The sequence below is a fragment of the Malus domestica genome, chromosome 15 (genome assembly GCF_042453785.1).
Source record: "Malus domestica chromosome 15, GDT2T_hap1".
NCBI classification, from domain to species: Eukaryota; Viridiplantae; Streptophyta; class Magnoliopsida; order Rosales; family Rosaceae; genus Malus; species Malus domestica.
In genome coordinates, this window is record NC_091675.1 from 38,499,989 (window position 1) to 38,514,443 (window position 14,455).

Below are 14,455 nucleotides of genomic sequence, written 5' to 3' on the forward strand. Positions count from 1 at the left end.
TTATTATTTAGAATTTAATTACAATATTATTAAAAATTAACAAAATAATATTTTTGACCAAAACCAAAAATCCACTTTGCGCGACGTAGGCGCAAAGTCACTTTGTGTGACTCAAGGACATGCGTCATGCAAAGCATCTTCGCGCAACGCCACTTTGAGCGATGCAGCCTGCGTCGTGCAAAATGGCTTTGCGCGACGAAGGGTTACATGCGTCGCGCAAAGCCATTTTACGCGATGCATGCAACCCTTCGTCGCGGAAAGCCTTCTCTCACTGCCTTGCTGCGACGGTTTGCGCGCGATGAAGGTTTGTTGGGCAAAGTTTTGCGCAACGTTTTTTGACTTTGCACGACGAAGGACCTGTGTCGCGCAAAGTGTTTTTTTACTAGTGACTTGTTTGTTTGTCAATTAATTGTTATTATTAAGTGCATTTAGTCTTTTGTATATCCAGTTCTGTCATAATAATTCTTGTCTTGTTTATTTTTAATTTGAATTCATCGTACTATTAAATTTAAGTTAATATGATCCTTGACACTTACTTATCAGTATATTAGTTGAACAATGTTGTGCGCTTGCAATTATCACACCATTTACTGGTCTACGTCATTCTTCATTTTGTTTAAATAGTTTAGTGAATTCTTTTCTCTGCCCAATGTTATTGAGGAAAACTAATGAAAATGGCTTGAAAACTTTGAGTTTTAATAATAAGAACAAAATAAAGGGTAAATTGAATAGTACCAAGATTGACTTTTTAGTGTAAAAATGTGGTTTTTCATTAAAGTGAACAGTACCGAGAGCTTTTCGTTAAAGTTCACATGTTACTGTTCTAGCTTTCAACTTTCATTACGTTGTCATCAAAGCTTCTCTTTGAATTTTTATTTTAATCCGGCAAACAAATATTAAAAAAACAATCTTGAAATAGAAAAATAAAATAAGATTAGAGGAGATCAAAGAATGATTTTGTCATGAACAAGTTCTAAAATTAAACGATTTTGATTATGAAATTGATATAATACATGGTGAGAGATATGTGTTTCTTATGGGATGCAAGTATTACTCATTTCTAAAAGTACTAAGGTTTGATTTGGTACTGAGGTGATTCTGAAAAAAGCTGGGAGCTTTTTTGTGTTTGGTAAACATTCAGCTTCAATCTTTTTTCACAGTTTTTGGTGAAAAAAAAAAAGCCAAAAACAAGAAGCTACAAAACCCAGTTTTGAAAAATCAGTTTTTTTTCCCATGTTACATAAAAGTTTACCAAACACTATAATGCTGTTTTTTTTTTTTTCAACAGCATTTTTACAAAAAAATTTACCAAACACTCTACAGCTTTATTTCACAGCCGCTTATTCTCACAGCACAGCAGAATAAGTTTTTTTTCAAAGCACAGCAATACCAAACCAGCCCTAAGACACATAATTTGATTACATCAATATAAATCTATAGTACATGCATGGTTCATAGCATTACAAATTCAATTTATACAGCAATAGGACTTGTTTGGGATCACTTTCGAAATGACTAAAAATATGTTGACAACCAAATGGCTTCTAACTTCGTCAAGCCATAAATAAATAAAATAACATGCAATGAAGCTCAATTATGGGTCATGGATGCACTTTAACCTTTAAAGAGTTTTTTATATATTTAAAATTTGATATCTTCTTTGGAGATACTCTAAGGAATCATTGAAAAACGAGCACTTATTTTTTAGGTTGAGCAATAACTATTACATTAAGGGATTTTGGGGTTGCTGTACTCTTTTTTTTTCTTTTTCAAAACTGCTTTTGCTGTGATGCCGAAAAATAGGTGTAAAAAAAGTAGGCAAGTGTTTGGTAAATTATAGTGCTAAAAGTTTTTTTTTTATTTTTGCAAAAAAAAGGGGGGGGGGGGGATAGGATTGTCAATATGAAAGTTTTATTAATAGGTTTAGTTCACCTACCTCCAATGAAAAAACGCTTTTTTGAGAAGCATGTGTAGAGAAACTTTTGCTCACTATTGTTTTGGACCATGATTTTGAAGAAAAGAAAAACTTTTTTTTTTCATTTACTTATTAAGGCTCCAACTTGGGCTCATGGTTATGAAAATAGAAATTAATAGGTTGCACATGGCAAAAATTAAAAGTTTTGTTCAATATCCGTTAATAGGTTGCACGTGAGCCTTACATCACATGGGAGGCTAAAATTTTCATTTCATCATCCCTTTCAATTTTTGGGTTGAGAATGTTCACTACTAGTGGTGGATTCAAGAAATAATATTATGGGGGTCAGTAACAATAGTGCGCGTAGCGCACAAATTTTTTTTACCATAAATATCATGCATATAGCCATTTCATCAAGTCTTGGTAGGCCTAAAGTCATTTGGAAATACATATTACACACCTGGTATTGTATGAAAGGGACAGCACCTAAGGTATCTATGGACATTCACTGTCACAGCCCGTCCCAAATTATTTTTATCGATGGTGTGAAAAGTCTAAAATGCCCTTGAGCGTTGGGTTGTGTTTGTGAATTAAGGTTTTGGACCAATTAAGTTCATTTCCTAACTGATGGGACCCAATTAGATTTTTTTAAGTTATTTGTCTTTGGTTGGGGACCAATCTGGACCACACACACATACCCTCACCTTATCCCGTTGACTCTCTCTCCTCCCTCTCGTATTTTCTACCATTCCCGTACAATTGTACGGACAAACCTTGAACCTTCACTTCCATCCTCATATCGAACCTATGGAGACCATTTTTAAGTTCCTTGCGAGCCTAGGAACCCATTGATACTATTATTTGGACGTGAAGCCTTTATTTTCCTGAAAAACCATAATCTCTTATTTGAGCACTGTTCATGCAATAGTAAATGTGAAGTTTTTAGCAGATTTTAAGCTGCTAGGAAGCTTTAGGACGTCTTCGCGAAGCTCGGAGAAGAAAAATTAAGTGTTTTGGATGTCAGGAAGTTGAGTTTAGCAAGTTTCAAGTTTGGCCGAAATATCGAGGTTTCTCAGGCGAAATCTTGTGGATTTCAGGGCTTAAAATTGGTAAGGTTTTGTTCTACTCGTTGTAAGCTTCATTTTGGTACAAATTTGCATGAATTTTGGTTGAGAAATGAAGAAGATATTGAAGTTCTAAGATTTTCCAATTTTCGGCAATCGCAGTGGCACCGGCGCCAGACTCCAGCGAACCAAGGAAGAAGGAGGAGAATATTTCGTCAAAGTTGACGGAATATTCTAACGCCGTTAGGTATAATTAATGGCATATTCTAGTTTTTAACGAAATATTCCCTAACTGCGTTAACTATTCTGTCCCCTATGTTAGGCACATGCATGCGCGTGGGCAGCGCGTGAGGGCGCGTGGGGTCATGAAATTTTTTTCTAAAAATATGGGGATATTCCTGAGGTTCAGTAAGTCATGGTGGTATATTCAAATACCTCATTTGAGCAATGTATGAGAAGTTATTTCCTAATTCTGTGTATGTGCTTTAAATAACGTTTATTCAGTTATTTCGCATATAGGTGAGACCTATCCTGAGAATGAGTGCCATCAATCGAGGCTCGGGGGCTACGACCCTTCGACATATCAGTGAGTAGGCTTTTGGTTTTCAGTATATACTTATATACTTGGTATTTTTCCCAAAAAATGTGTTTAAATGAAATTACGTTTTGAAATGCCATGCAAAGTATCTGTCTATTTTATTATGCATTAGTAGTTGCATATACTTATAATTGGTGCTGCGGACGCATAGGTAAGTACCAGGTAAGTTCATAAATTAAAGATATGAGATTGCTTCAGTTATGCGAGATATTATGTGATGTATTGAGAGCTCATAAACCTACACCCCGATGTTAGTGCTCCCACCTAGAGTTAGGGCATAGTCCTTCACGTGATGTTCACCTCCCGCACCATATGCTCACCTTGGATCCAAGTTAGGTGTACAGGCTTGTCCTACATACCACTTTAGGTGGTTCTGACTCGTAGGTGACCCGCGATTATTCGCACAGTCTTCACGTGATCGTAGCACTAGAGCATATTTGTTTTACACCTAGTCTTGTCGTACAAACCACTTTAGGTGGTTCCGACTCGTGTGCAGGATTTTATTTGATATGATTGAGATTGGTTATGAGCTATATACTCAGCCGCACAAGTCAAGTTAGGTAGATCCGGCTGTTATGATGTCTGACATTGATATATCTTAACTGGATTACTTTTGGCATTTCATTGATATACTTTGGCATGATATATTTCTATGGATTTTCATCCTAAGCATGAATTCTGATATAACATATATTATATTTTTCTGGGAAAATTATACAAGTTTTACAGCGAGGGGTTAGAACTTTTGAGAAATGAAATGATTTTGAAAAGCTTTGTTTTTGCCCACTCACACTTTCTATTTTGCGCCCTTCCAGATTTTAGGTAGAAATGCTTTGGTGGATCACAAGGATTTTGATGGGGGTTTTGACAGAACATCACAATGTAGAATCACCCTTAGATGTTGTATAATTAGTACTTGTCCTGCTTGACTGCACTTAGGGTATTTATGCTCTGACTGTGTATTTCACACTTAATCTTGCACTTACACCTTATCTTATTTAGTACTCTAGTTCATTTTTTTTTTGTTTATTCGTAATTCCTTATATCTTTATTGCTTCCGCATTGTGCACATGGTTACGTCACCCTCACGTGACGACCAGTATACCCTGATTTAGGTCGGGGTGTGTCATTTACCGAGTCTTGGTAAGCCTGAAGTCAGTTGGAGGGCATGTATTAAGCCAACTCTAATCTTCAAAAGGGCAACACCCAAGGTATCCATGGACATTCACTGAAGTTCGGAGGGTCAACACTCAAGGTATCCATGGACGTTTACTGAAGTTCGGAGGATCAGGTGACCCCCTTGCCCCTCAATGCATCCGCCACTATTCACTAACATCACGATGTCAACCCCAAGTTTCCTGGACCGAGATGGACCTACCCCAACCATAACTCTAACTCAACCCAAAATTGAAAGGAATGATGAAATGACAAATTTAGCCGCACATGTGATGTGGGGCTCACATGCAACCTATTAAACTTAATAATTTTGAGCTTCAATTTTAATGGAGCTCGCAAAGGTATAATTCCTAATTTTTTTTTTTTTTGTCATAGGATTATTTTTTGTATCCCCTATAACCACGAGGACTATTAATCCGATTAGACCAAATAAAAATGTAATTGTATTTTACACTTAAGAGATTTGTCCGTCTATACGAAGATATCTCAATTTAATCTTCCTCATTATAGTACAAGTCATACTTAATCCCTTGCGAGTGTAAATGAGATGTGAATGATGTTGATAGTCAAAGAAGGGATGCTGGAATTAGCGCATCCGACACAAAACCCAATAATCAATGAGTAGAAATACCAAAGAATCAATATATTGTTGTACGTTTGACAAAAATAATAATGGGTGAAGCAATGAGTAGAAATACCAAAGAATCAATATATTGTTGTACGTTTGACAAAAATAATAATGGGTGAGCTGTGAATGTAGTTCTTGAATTATCACCTAAATGAAAATTAGGTCTGTAAACTAATTTTTTTTTAGAAAAATCAATCATTGAATTATAAAAATCTGCCAATTACATCTCTAATAATATATTTGAAGCTACTATATTCAATTTTCCGTCAATTTAAGTCACATTACTTGCATGTTATACACATTGGAGAGTAGATTAGTAATTTTCTAGAAAGAAATAGTGTATGAAGTTAACTTTGGAGGGTAAATTAGACTTAGATTTGCAACCTATATGAAATGTTAATGGCTTATAGGTGAGAAATGACGGTAATACACTCTAAAGCATGTTAAGTGACTTAAGTTGACGAAAAATTGGATAAAATAGCTTTAAATATAATAATAGAGATGAAATTAGCAATTTTTAATGAATTTAGAGACTTATTTTCACTAAGGTGATAGTTTAAGGACTAAATCGGCACTTCACCCAAAAATAATATATTGTTGTGCGTATTGGTTTAGTTTCTTGATGTGGAACAATAATCTAAAAAGAGAACATATCTAAATCTATGATACTTGTTATGGCCTATTGAAAAATATGTACTCTGATGGGAAAAATGAATTGAAAAGGAAACAAAAAGGTGACTGTTTAACTGTTAAGCAGTTTTAAGGGTCTCCACAAACAGAAACAAACAACAAAAGACCTAGAAATCTATAGAGGTTAATGCTGTCTTTCCAATTGTCTGACATGTTATGTAACCACACTATCAAATAAGGTCATGTACTGTAATAAAAATCCACTCGGTTAACAGTTTAGATTAACAATCTTACACTAATCGTTATTCTAAGATTAACAGACTTGCAACTTAAGATGTCTGATTGCTTGACAATACCAACATTTTGTGTCAATGAAGAAGTTGAAGTCACGGATTACCGAAAACTAAGGGTGTGACAGCCCGTCCCTAATTTTAAGAATTTTTAAAGTTTTAATAAAGGATTTTACAAAAATGCCCTTTGGAGGTACGTGCATTATTCGAGGTTAATCACCATGTCGTGCCATCTAAGATTTGTTTTCTTGACATATCCCCGTAGTACTCGTCGTTACGGACGCGTGGGCGCAGACAGTTCGTGATTTGGAGTTATATCGAAGAAGTTATTAACGTTTGAAATTTGGGATTTTAAGGAATTACAATTTTAGTAAAATATAGAAATTCTTTTATGAAAATGGACGGACCAGATTTAATGGAATTTGAAATGGATGGCTGAGATGAGGGAAAGGTTTTTGGTGTGTGTTTGTGTATGAGAAGAAGAACAAGAAAACAGAAAAAAGAAGGAAGAGACTGGGCAGAAATGCCCAATCGGAGAAGAAGAAGATGAGAGCGAATCAGAGGAAGAGAGAGGAAGAAACTAACCAACCAGGGGAAGGAAAGGAGGGAAAGGAGGGTGAGTGGTGCACGGGGGAACAGGAGGAACGGGTCACCCTTGACCCGCGCGACCCAAGCTTCCAAATCGGCGGGTTTTCGCCATTTTCGTCCAATTTTCCGACGAATTGAATCAAGGTACCACTCCCAATCAACATCTAGACATTCCCTCTTCACGTTTCACCCCAAGAATCATTGACTTTCATGGTGATTTCGCGAAGAACACCCTTACGGGTGCCGCGACCTTTTTGTTTAAATTCATCAAATTTTGAAATGTTTTCTTGAAATTACTAACACCATTAGCATTCCTTTAGGACCTAGAACAAAGCCCAAGAGGTAATTGAGGCGTTGGAACAAGTTTGAAGGTCGAATTGGAAACACCCAATTCTAGGGTTCTTCACGGTTTTGGTAAAATTGAAGCACTTCCAGACCAAATTGGCCTTGGCCACAGGTATGAAAGTTGTTCTACTCATTGAGATCTTCAAATCTGCAAATTTTGGTAATTTTTGGAAATAGTTGAATTTTCCGGCGAGCAGGGGCGGCCAACCGCCACCCGCGGCGGCCCACGCGGCAGCGCGTGGCCAATGGCTCGCCAATGTCATTATTAGCATGTGTTTGAGGTTCTAGGTTCAGTTTTGATAATTGATGGACGTAAATTGAATAATTGAACCTAAGTTGGTTACGATTCGTGGTTAGGTGAAAATGTGAATTGACGATCCGACCGTTGGATCGTCATCAAACTTTAATACGTTGTAATACGTAATATTTGAGGATTATAGGAACTTACGGATTGGGAATCCGATTTACGGATCTTCCGGAATTGAAGTTGTAAGTTCATAAAATAGAATGTTAACCGTCACTTAGTTTTGGAAATTGACGGAGATCCGACTGTTGGATGGTAATGAAATTTTAGGATGTTGTCCTAGAGGTATATTGTGGACCTCTGGAAGTTACGGATTTGAAATCTGAGTTGCAGATCATCCGGATCGAACTACGTAGTGACGTGTCTTATATAAGTTATGTATTCGATCGGCAGGATTTCTGAGGTTGGATTTGATTATTGTTCTAGGCATTGATCATCACGACGCCTTGATGTACGGTGCTAGGGAGTTGTTGGGCGAACTCCAGGTGAGTGGGCAGTTTTGTTTTCGTATTACCTATATACTACTGTTTTTCCCAGAAAAATGTTTTTATATGAAAATATGTTTTGAACATGCCATGCCTAGAATTATTTGAAAATCATGAATTGGTTTATGAATTATATGATTGATATATGATGCATACATATTGCATGGTGCTGTGGAGGCAAAGGCAAGTCAGGTGAGTTCATTTATGCATTGAATTGGTTGATATCGATATAATTTGAGCTCGTAATCTGCACCCTAGGTGTTAGTGCTTATATTATTCACCACACCGCACACTCGCCTTGGATCCAAGTAGGTGGATGTCGTACAGACCGTGTGAGGGTTCCGACATGCCAGTCGTACAGACCATTAGAAGGGTTCCGACTGGTGGGTGACATTAGATATGCGCGCTGATGATTGATGTGAGAAGCACTAGAGCGTATCTTTACACCTTTCAGCGTACAGACTACCTTACGTAGTTCCGTGTGATGTGCAGAGTAGGGCCGTATAGGTCACTGTGGTGACTCCGGCTGAGGGGATTATTGAGCTATTGAATTGATCGTACAGGACCAACTGCAGGGTCTCCGATTGATTCCCTATTTCCACCTGATTATAATTTGATTTATGGCATGACATCTTTTCTTGAAAGAAAAAAAAAATGTTAAAGATTTGAGATTTGAGTTTTGAGATTATAAATGGTTTTATATATATATACTATTTTCTGGGAAAGTATACAGGTTTTACGGTAAGGGGTTAGAAATGTTTTAAATGAAAGGTTTTCGAAACACTTTGTTTTACTGACCCACTCAAATTTGTTTTTCGCCCCTCCAGGTTTAAGTTAGCAGAGCTTTGGTGGCCACGAGGAACTCAACGGCGTTCTGACAGAATTCACAAAAGTATGACTCACCCTCGGGGGTTTCCATTTAGTAATTGTATTTTAAGAGCTTCCGAACTGTGTAAATGGTTACGTCACTCTCACGTGACGGCCAGCACGCCCTCCTTCGGGACGGGGTGTGTCAAAGGGAGCTTTGGCTTGAACCAGGAAAAAAAAAAAAGGAAGTTTTAACGAAAAGCCCAGTCACGGATTACCGAAAACTAAGGGAGCTTTGGCTTGAACGAGGAAAAAAAAAAAGGAAGTTTTAACGAAAAGCCCATGGGACTGTTCACTTTAACGAAAAACCACATTTTTACACTAAAAAGTCAAACGTGGTACTATTAACTTTAACCTTTATTTTGTCCTTATCATTAAAACTCAAAGTTTCAAGTCCTTTTCATTAATTTTTCCAAAAAAAAAAGAAACAGAAAAAGGAAAACTAAGGCATATCAACAAAATCCAAACAGTAAAGAGACAAGAAATTTATTAGCAAAACGAGCAGGTGAAAGTTGATTCATATGCTATCGTCAGATTCATAAAAATTGACCGAAACGGGGCGGAAGATCAGTGTAACAAATTTGCTGGACAACAAATTTCCTTATGTTACCTCCCCCGAAAAGCTTCCATATAACATGAAATAACTAAACACAGCTTATTTTTAATCGCGGTGCTACTCAAACCAGGCGAAGCTAGCAGTCAAGGCATTCATAGCCAATCTACTGAGTCAAGGAGTTTGCTACATCGATCACAAACCGATACCTGACATCTGATTTGGCAAGTCGCTCCATTGCTGTGTTAATGTAATCCATATGAATCAGCTCGATGTCTGAGGTAATGTTGTGCTTTGCACAAAAGTCAAGCATCTCCTGCGTCTCTTTCACCCCTCCTATGTCACTTCCCCCTACAAGCTTCCGCCCTGTAAGCCATGACGGGATTAATTAGAAGTACTGTGGAAAATGACGTTACTTCATGCTTCTCAAACGCTCTTTTCGAGCTCCAAAGTTCCAAACACGCATAAACACCGCAGAAATAATGTTAAGCAGTTTGTTACTATTTGTTGAGAAAGCATGGAAAGCGGGTTAAATTTACACATGCATGCATCCTATCCTAAATACGAAAACAAAAATGCTAATTCTATCAGAAGATAATTTATAAGATAAAAACAGTCGCGTGTTTGTTGTTGTAGAGGTATACCCAAAACTAAAGGGAAGATAGGCAACTCCAGGGGCTTGTTAGGCAAACCCACGGTGACCAGCTTCCCGTTCAGCTTCAGTAGACCAATTAATGGAGCCAGAGCATGAACTGCAGACACTGTGTCAATGATGTAATCCATGGTACCCATTGCTCCCTGAATAGTACAAGCACAAATTTAGTACAAGTCATTAAGACATACACTAAATTATTTTGTTTTACTCGCAGAAATCAATTCATTCGTTTCCTTTCAAATCTTGGATTCGTAATTTTGTTCCCACATTCGCAGTAATCTTCATTGTGATATTAATAATCATGGTTAGCATGATGGATGTATACAGAAAACATACACACACACACACACACACACACATATTATACGGATTTTATAATTACCTTCAATTTGGCAGGGTCACTTAAGAGGAGAAAAGAATCAGCCCCGAGTCTCTTAGTTGCCTCATCCTCCTTTGCTGGGGAGGAACTGATGACGGTCACTTTCAAACCAAATGCCTTGCCAATCTTCACAGCAATGTGACCAAGCCCACCAAGTCCCGCCACACCCAAATGCTTTCCGGGCTCAGTCATGCCATAATACTTCATTGGACTGTACACAGTGATCCCAGCGCATAAAAGTGGTGCACCCGCATCAGGGGCTAAGTTATCAGGAAAGCGGAGAACATAGCGATGGTGAACAACAATTATATCAGAATAACCACCATAAGTTTTTGTTTGGTCATGATAGTGTGAGTTATAGGTAAATATTGTTCGAGGGCAATAATTCTCCAAGTCCTGTTGGCATGTCTCACATTTCATGCAGGAACCCACTATGACCCCAACTCCTACACGATCACCTACTTTGAATTTGTCCACATTGTTCCCGGTTTTGGTCACAACACCAACAATTTCATGCCTGCAAAATCAACTGAAAACCTTAACACACACAGGAATCAGTTTCAAAACAATATAGAAACACTTCCCACACGTCAATGCAATTTTTCAGAGGATATTCGGTCACAAAAATACAACCATTTCAGCTGAAAATATTAATTAACGGTAATAAGCATGCTAAGCTGATATACTGCAAGACTGGCAATCACCTATTAAGTATTGCAACCGTAGTTCTCCAATGTAATGGAATTCATTTATCTAAGTGAATTCTGAATAGTCAGCTGATGTACAACATAACGGAACATGTTGGAGAAATCATTAACCGAACAACCAATCTACCAAATCATTCACGGTCTATACCTAAAACAAGCAACACGATTGAAATTATTTGCATTTGATTATAAATATCAAATGAATGTACTTTTTATTTATGGTAAGGAAATGTTTCAAAAATTTATTTTTCTTATATAAAAAATCGTTAAAGCCATAAGATATAACTAGAGAAATTTACAAAGTGAGATCTGCGAAATACCCCGGCACAACAGGGTAGTTGGTGAAACCCCAATCGTTCTTGGCAGAATGTAAGTCTGAATGGCAAACCCCACAGTAGAGGACCTTTATTGTTACATCATCATCAGCATTTTCCCTGCAATTAACATACATATCATCGTCATTGTCTTCATCATCATCGTCGTCATCATCATCGTTATCTCAGTTGTTATCACTATTTGCGCTGGTATGTTTTCGTATAACAACATTATTCACTTGGGGAGTGATCTCCCCCTGCCCTGCATCAAGCCCGACTCTTCTGTCTCGACTAATTAACTACAAGCAAGGATTCAGAGCTTTTACACTTTTACTTTTAGAAACAACCATATGTGGGTGAAGCTCCACATTGCCTAGAGAATGTGCTCCCCCCTAGGCAGTACCGAGTCTCTCCCTCTTCAATTTAGATTAGTTTAAATTAGAATATCGCTTGTATTAAAACAAAAAAAAATATGAGAGAAAGAAAAACCATGTGTACGTGTTACGAGGAGTAACATCTCAAAATGTAGCTTGGTTATGTTTCTGACATGTTATGGACAGGGTAGCAGTTAAGAAAAACTCGCAAGAAACTTTGAAATAACTATTATTTTTCATGCAGCCATTCTCATTGATTGTAAATGTTTAATTGAATAAAGCATTTCGAGAAGTATAAAGTCAACTGCAAATAATAAGCAAGATAACCACCACACAACTTATAACAAATAAAGGAAAAAAAAAATTTAAGAAACTGAAATAAAAACAAAAATCGCTGCATGCCAATATCCATACAGAGATATAACATTGTTTAGGATAATGGGAATATCAAAATTTTAAACTAGGGGGTGTATTCAATTAGGATTTTGAGGGATTTTAATTCTTTTAATGAATCTAGGGGTATTCAATAAGGATTTTAAGTGATTCTCTGAAATTCAAGGTGTATTCAATTAGAATTTTAAGATAATTTATTAAAATCCTTAGAATTCAATTAGGATTTTATAGAAGTTTATAACATTTCAAGTGTATTCAATTAGAAATTGATTTTAAAGAATTTTAGAAAGTTGAGGAATTAGAAGGAATTGGAGAGATTTCGTAGTGTATTTTAAGCATCTACAAATCTCACATCTCTCCATGAGATTTCGAGAGATTGAATCAAAACTTTATATGAAATCTCTACAAATCAATAAAACTCCATAAAAATCCATGGATTTTTAAATCCATTAAAATATTTCAAATTCTCAATTGAATACACCCCTAAATTTACAAATCAAATGATGTATTACCAATATGAAATAAGCACGTTAATTGATACTTAATTAATAATCCAATCATCAACAACCACATCATTTTATTTACACTATTTAATTTAAAATTTTGATCTCTATAACATTAGTAGTTTGTTTATCATTTGGCAGGATTGGTTTGGAACTTTGATCATCCTTGTCCTTGTATATTAAAGAAAAAGGTGATGTATATTACAAAGAAATAAGAACTGTGAGACATCTCCACATCAAAGCAAAGCCATATAAACGAAAAGACGAAAAAGGCAAATATAAACATGAACCTTCGGGAGAAACGGAAGGGGGAAAGTATTCCAGAGGAATCTCTGGCAGCCCACCCAAATGCCTTCTGTGGGTGTTCTTCTGGTGATATTGCCATTTTCTTCCTCTCAAATTCTCTCACTTCTCTCTCTCCCCCCCCTCTCTCTTTGGTTTCTGCCCACTCACTAGCGCTGCTGCACTATGAAATGTAGGGACACGGCACTCATTCCTTGCACTCACTTATATAAAGCAAAAATGAAAAGTCTTGAATGAATAAATGCTCCACTTTTTTTAAGGGACTCTTTTGCATTTATTTCGCTGGTGTTTTGCTTGTGGCACATTTTATTTTTGTCAATTTTTTTGTGTGGCTTTCATGCTATTAGACGTTAGATTTGAATTTCATAATTATTATATCTTTTATTCCAATATGAGACACTCTTTTTAGATACCATTAAATACAACATACCAATGAATAAAAACTTTCCAGTTTAGTAAAACAATTGTTTTTTAAGAAAAACTTTGCAAAAAAATCTATCAAATTTAGTAACGTCTACCATCATCATAATAAAATGTCCATTTACTTCAAAAATATAAATGAATTTTGCCACCTTTATGGCATTTTAATTCTAGATTTTTTTTCCATCTTTACGGCATTTTAATTCTAGATTTTTTCCACCTTTACTATCGAAGGGAATATAAATTATTTAAAATTTTGACCTTTTCATGTTTATTAATAGATAAGAATTAGAAAAAAAAAAAAAAAAAAAGAAGCAAATCGTGGATGCCTTGATCATTAGTGTCTTACTTCAACTTAATTGTTTTTTAAGTAAAACAATTGTTTTTTAAGAAAAACTTTGCAAAAAAATCTATCAAATTTAGTAACGTCTACCATCATCATAATAAAATGTCCATTTACTTCAAAAATATAAATGAATTTTGCCACCTTTATGGCATTTTAATTCTAGATTTTTTTTCCATCTTTACGGCATTTTAATTCTAGATTTTTTCCACCTTTACTATCGAAGGGAATATAAATTATTTAAAATTTTGACCTTTTCATGTTTATTAATAGATAAGAATTAGAAAAAAAAAAAAAAAAAAAAAAGAAGCAAATCGTGGATGCCTTGATCATTAGTGTCTTACTTCAACTTAAGTGTGTCCCAAGTTCGAATGCTCCCCCTTTTCTTAGTGTAAACCTTGATCATTAGTGTCTTACTTCAACTTAAGTGTGTCCCAAGTTCGAATGCTCCCCCTTAAAATAATAAAAGTGTATTCAATTATGAGTTTTATGGTTTTTATAAGGTTCTTTAATATTTTGATCGATTGACTACCCTTGACTTTCACACATATATTCAAAGTTCAATATCTTGAATTTTGAAACTAAATTTCAATTTTGTGTGGCATAAATTTAGAGAGGAGA

The 14,455-nt window shown here is 36.0% G+C and overlaps 1 protein-coding gene and 1 long non-coding RNA gene across 3 annotated transcripts; one reads left to right on the top strand and one right to left on the bottom strand.

Annotated features, from left to right (window-relative positions):
- Positions 1–6,821: 6,821 nt before the first annotated feature.
- LOC139192259 (uncharacterized) lies at positions 6,822–9,079 on the top strand. The gene is made up of 4 exons (XR_011576306.1): positions 6,822–7,033; positions 7,210–7,346; positions 7,965–8,023; positions 8,851–9,079. It is a non-coding gene; the product is annotated as an uncharacterized lncRNA (long non-coding RNA).
- A 281-nt stretch (positions 9,080–9,360) lies between these two features.
- Positions 9,361–13,319, bottom strand: LOC103401820 (probable mannitol dehydrogenase). 2 transcript variants are annotated; one of them, XM_008340536.4, is made up of 5 exons: positions 13,059–13,319; positions 11,505–11,618; positions 10,481–10,994; positions 10,088–10,241; positions 9,361–9,809 (listed from the first exon to the last, which is right to left on the bottom strand). In XM_008340536.4, the coding sequence occupies exons 1-5, from the start codon at positions 13,151–13,153 to the stop codon at positions 9,610–9,612; spliced, it is 1,077 nt and encodes a 358-aa protein (XP_008338758.3). In that variant the 5' UTR covers positions 13,154–13,319; the 3' UTR covers positions 9,361–9,609. The 2 variants fall into 2 exon arrangements, with proteins under 2 accessions (XP_008338758.3, XP_028947711.2); XM_029091878.2 differs by lacking the exon at positions 11,505–11,618 and having other exon boundaries at positions 13,059–13,268.
- Between the last annotated feature and the right edge of the window lie 1,136 nt (positions 13,320–14,455).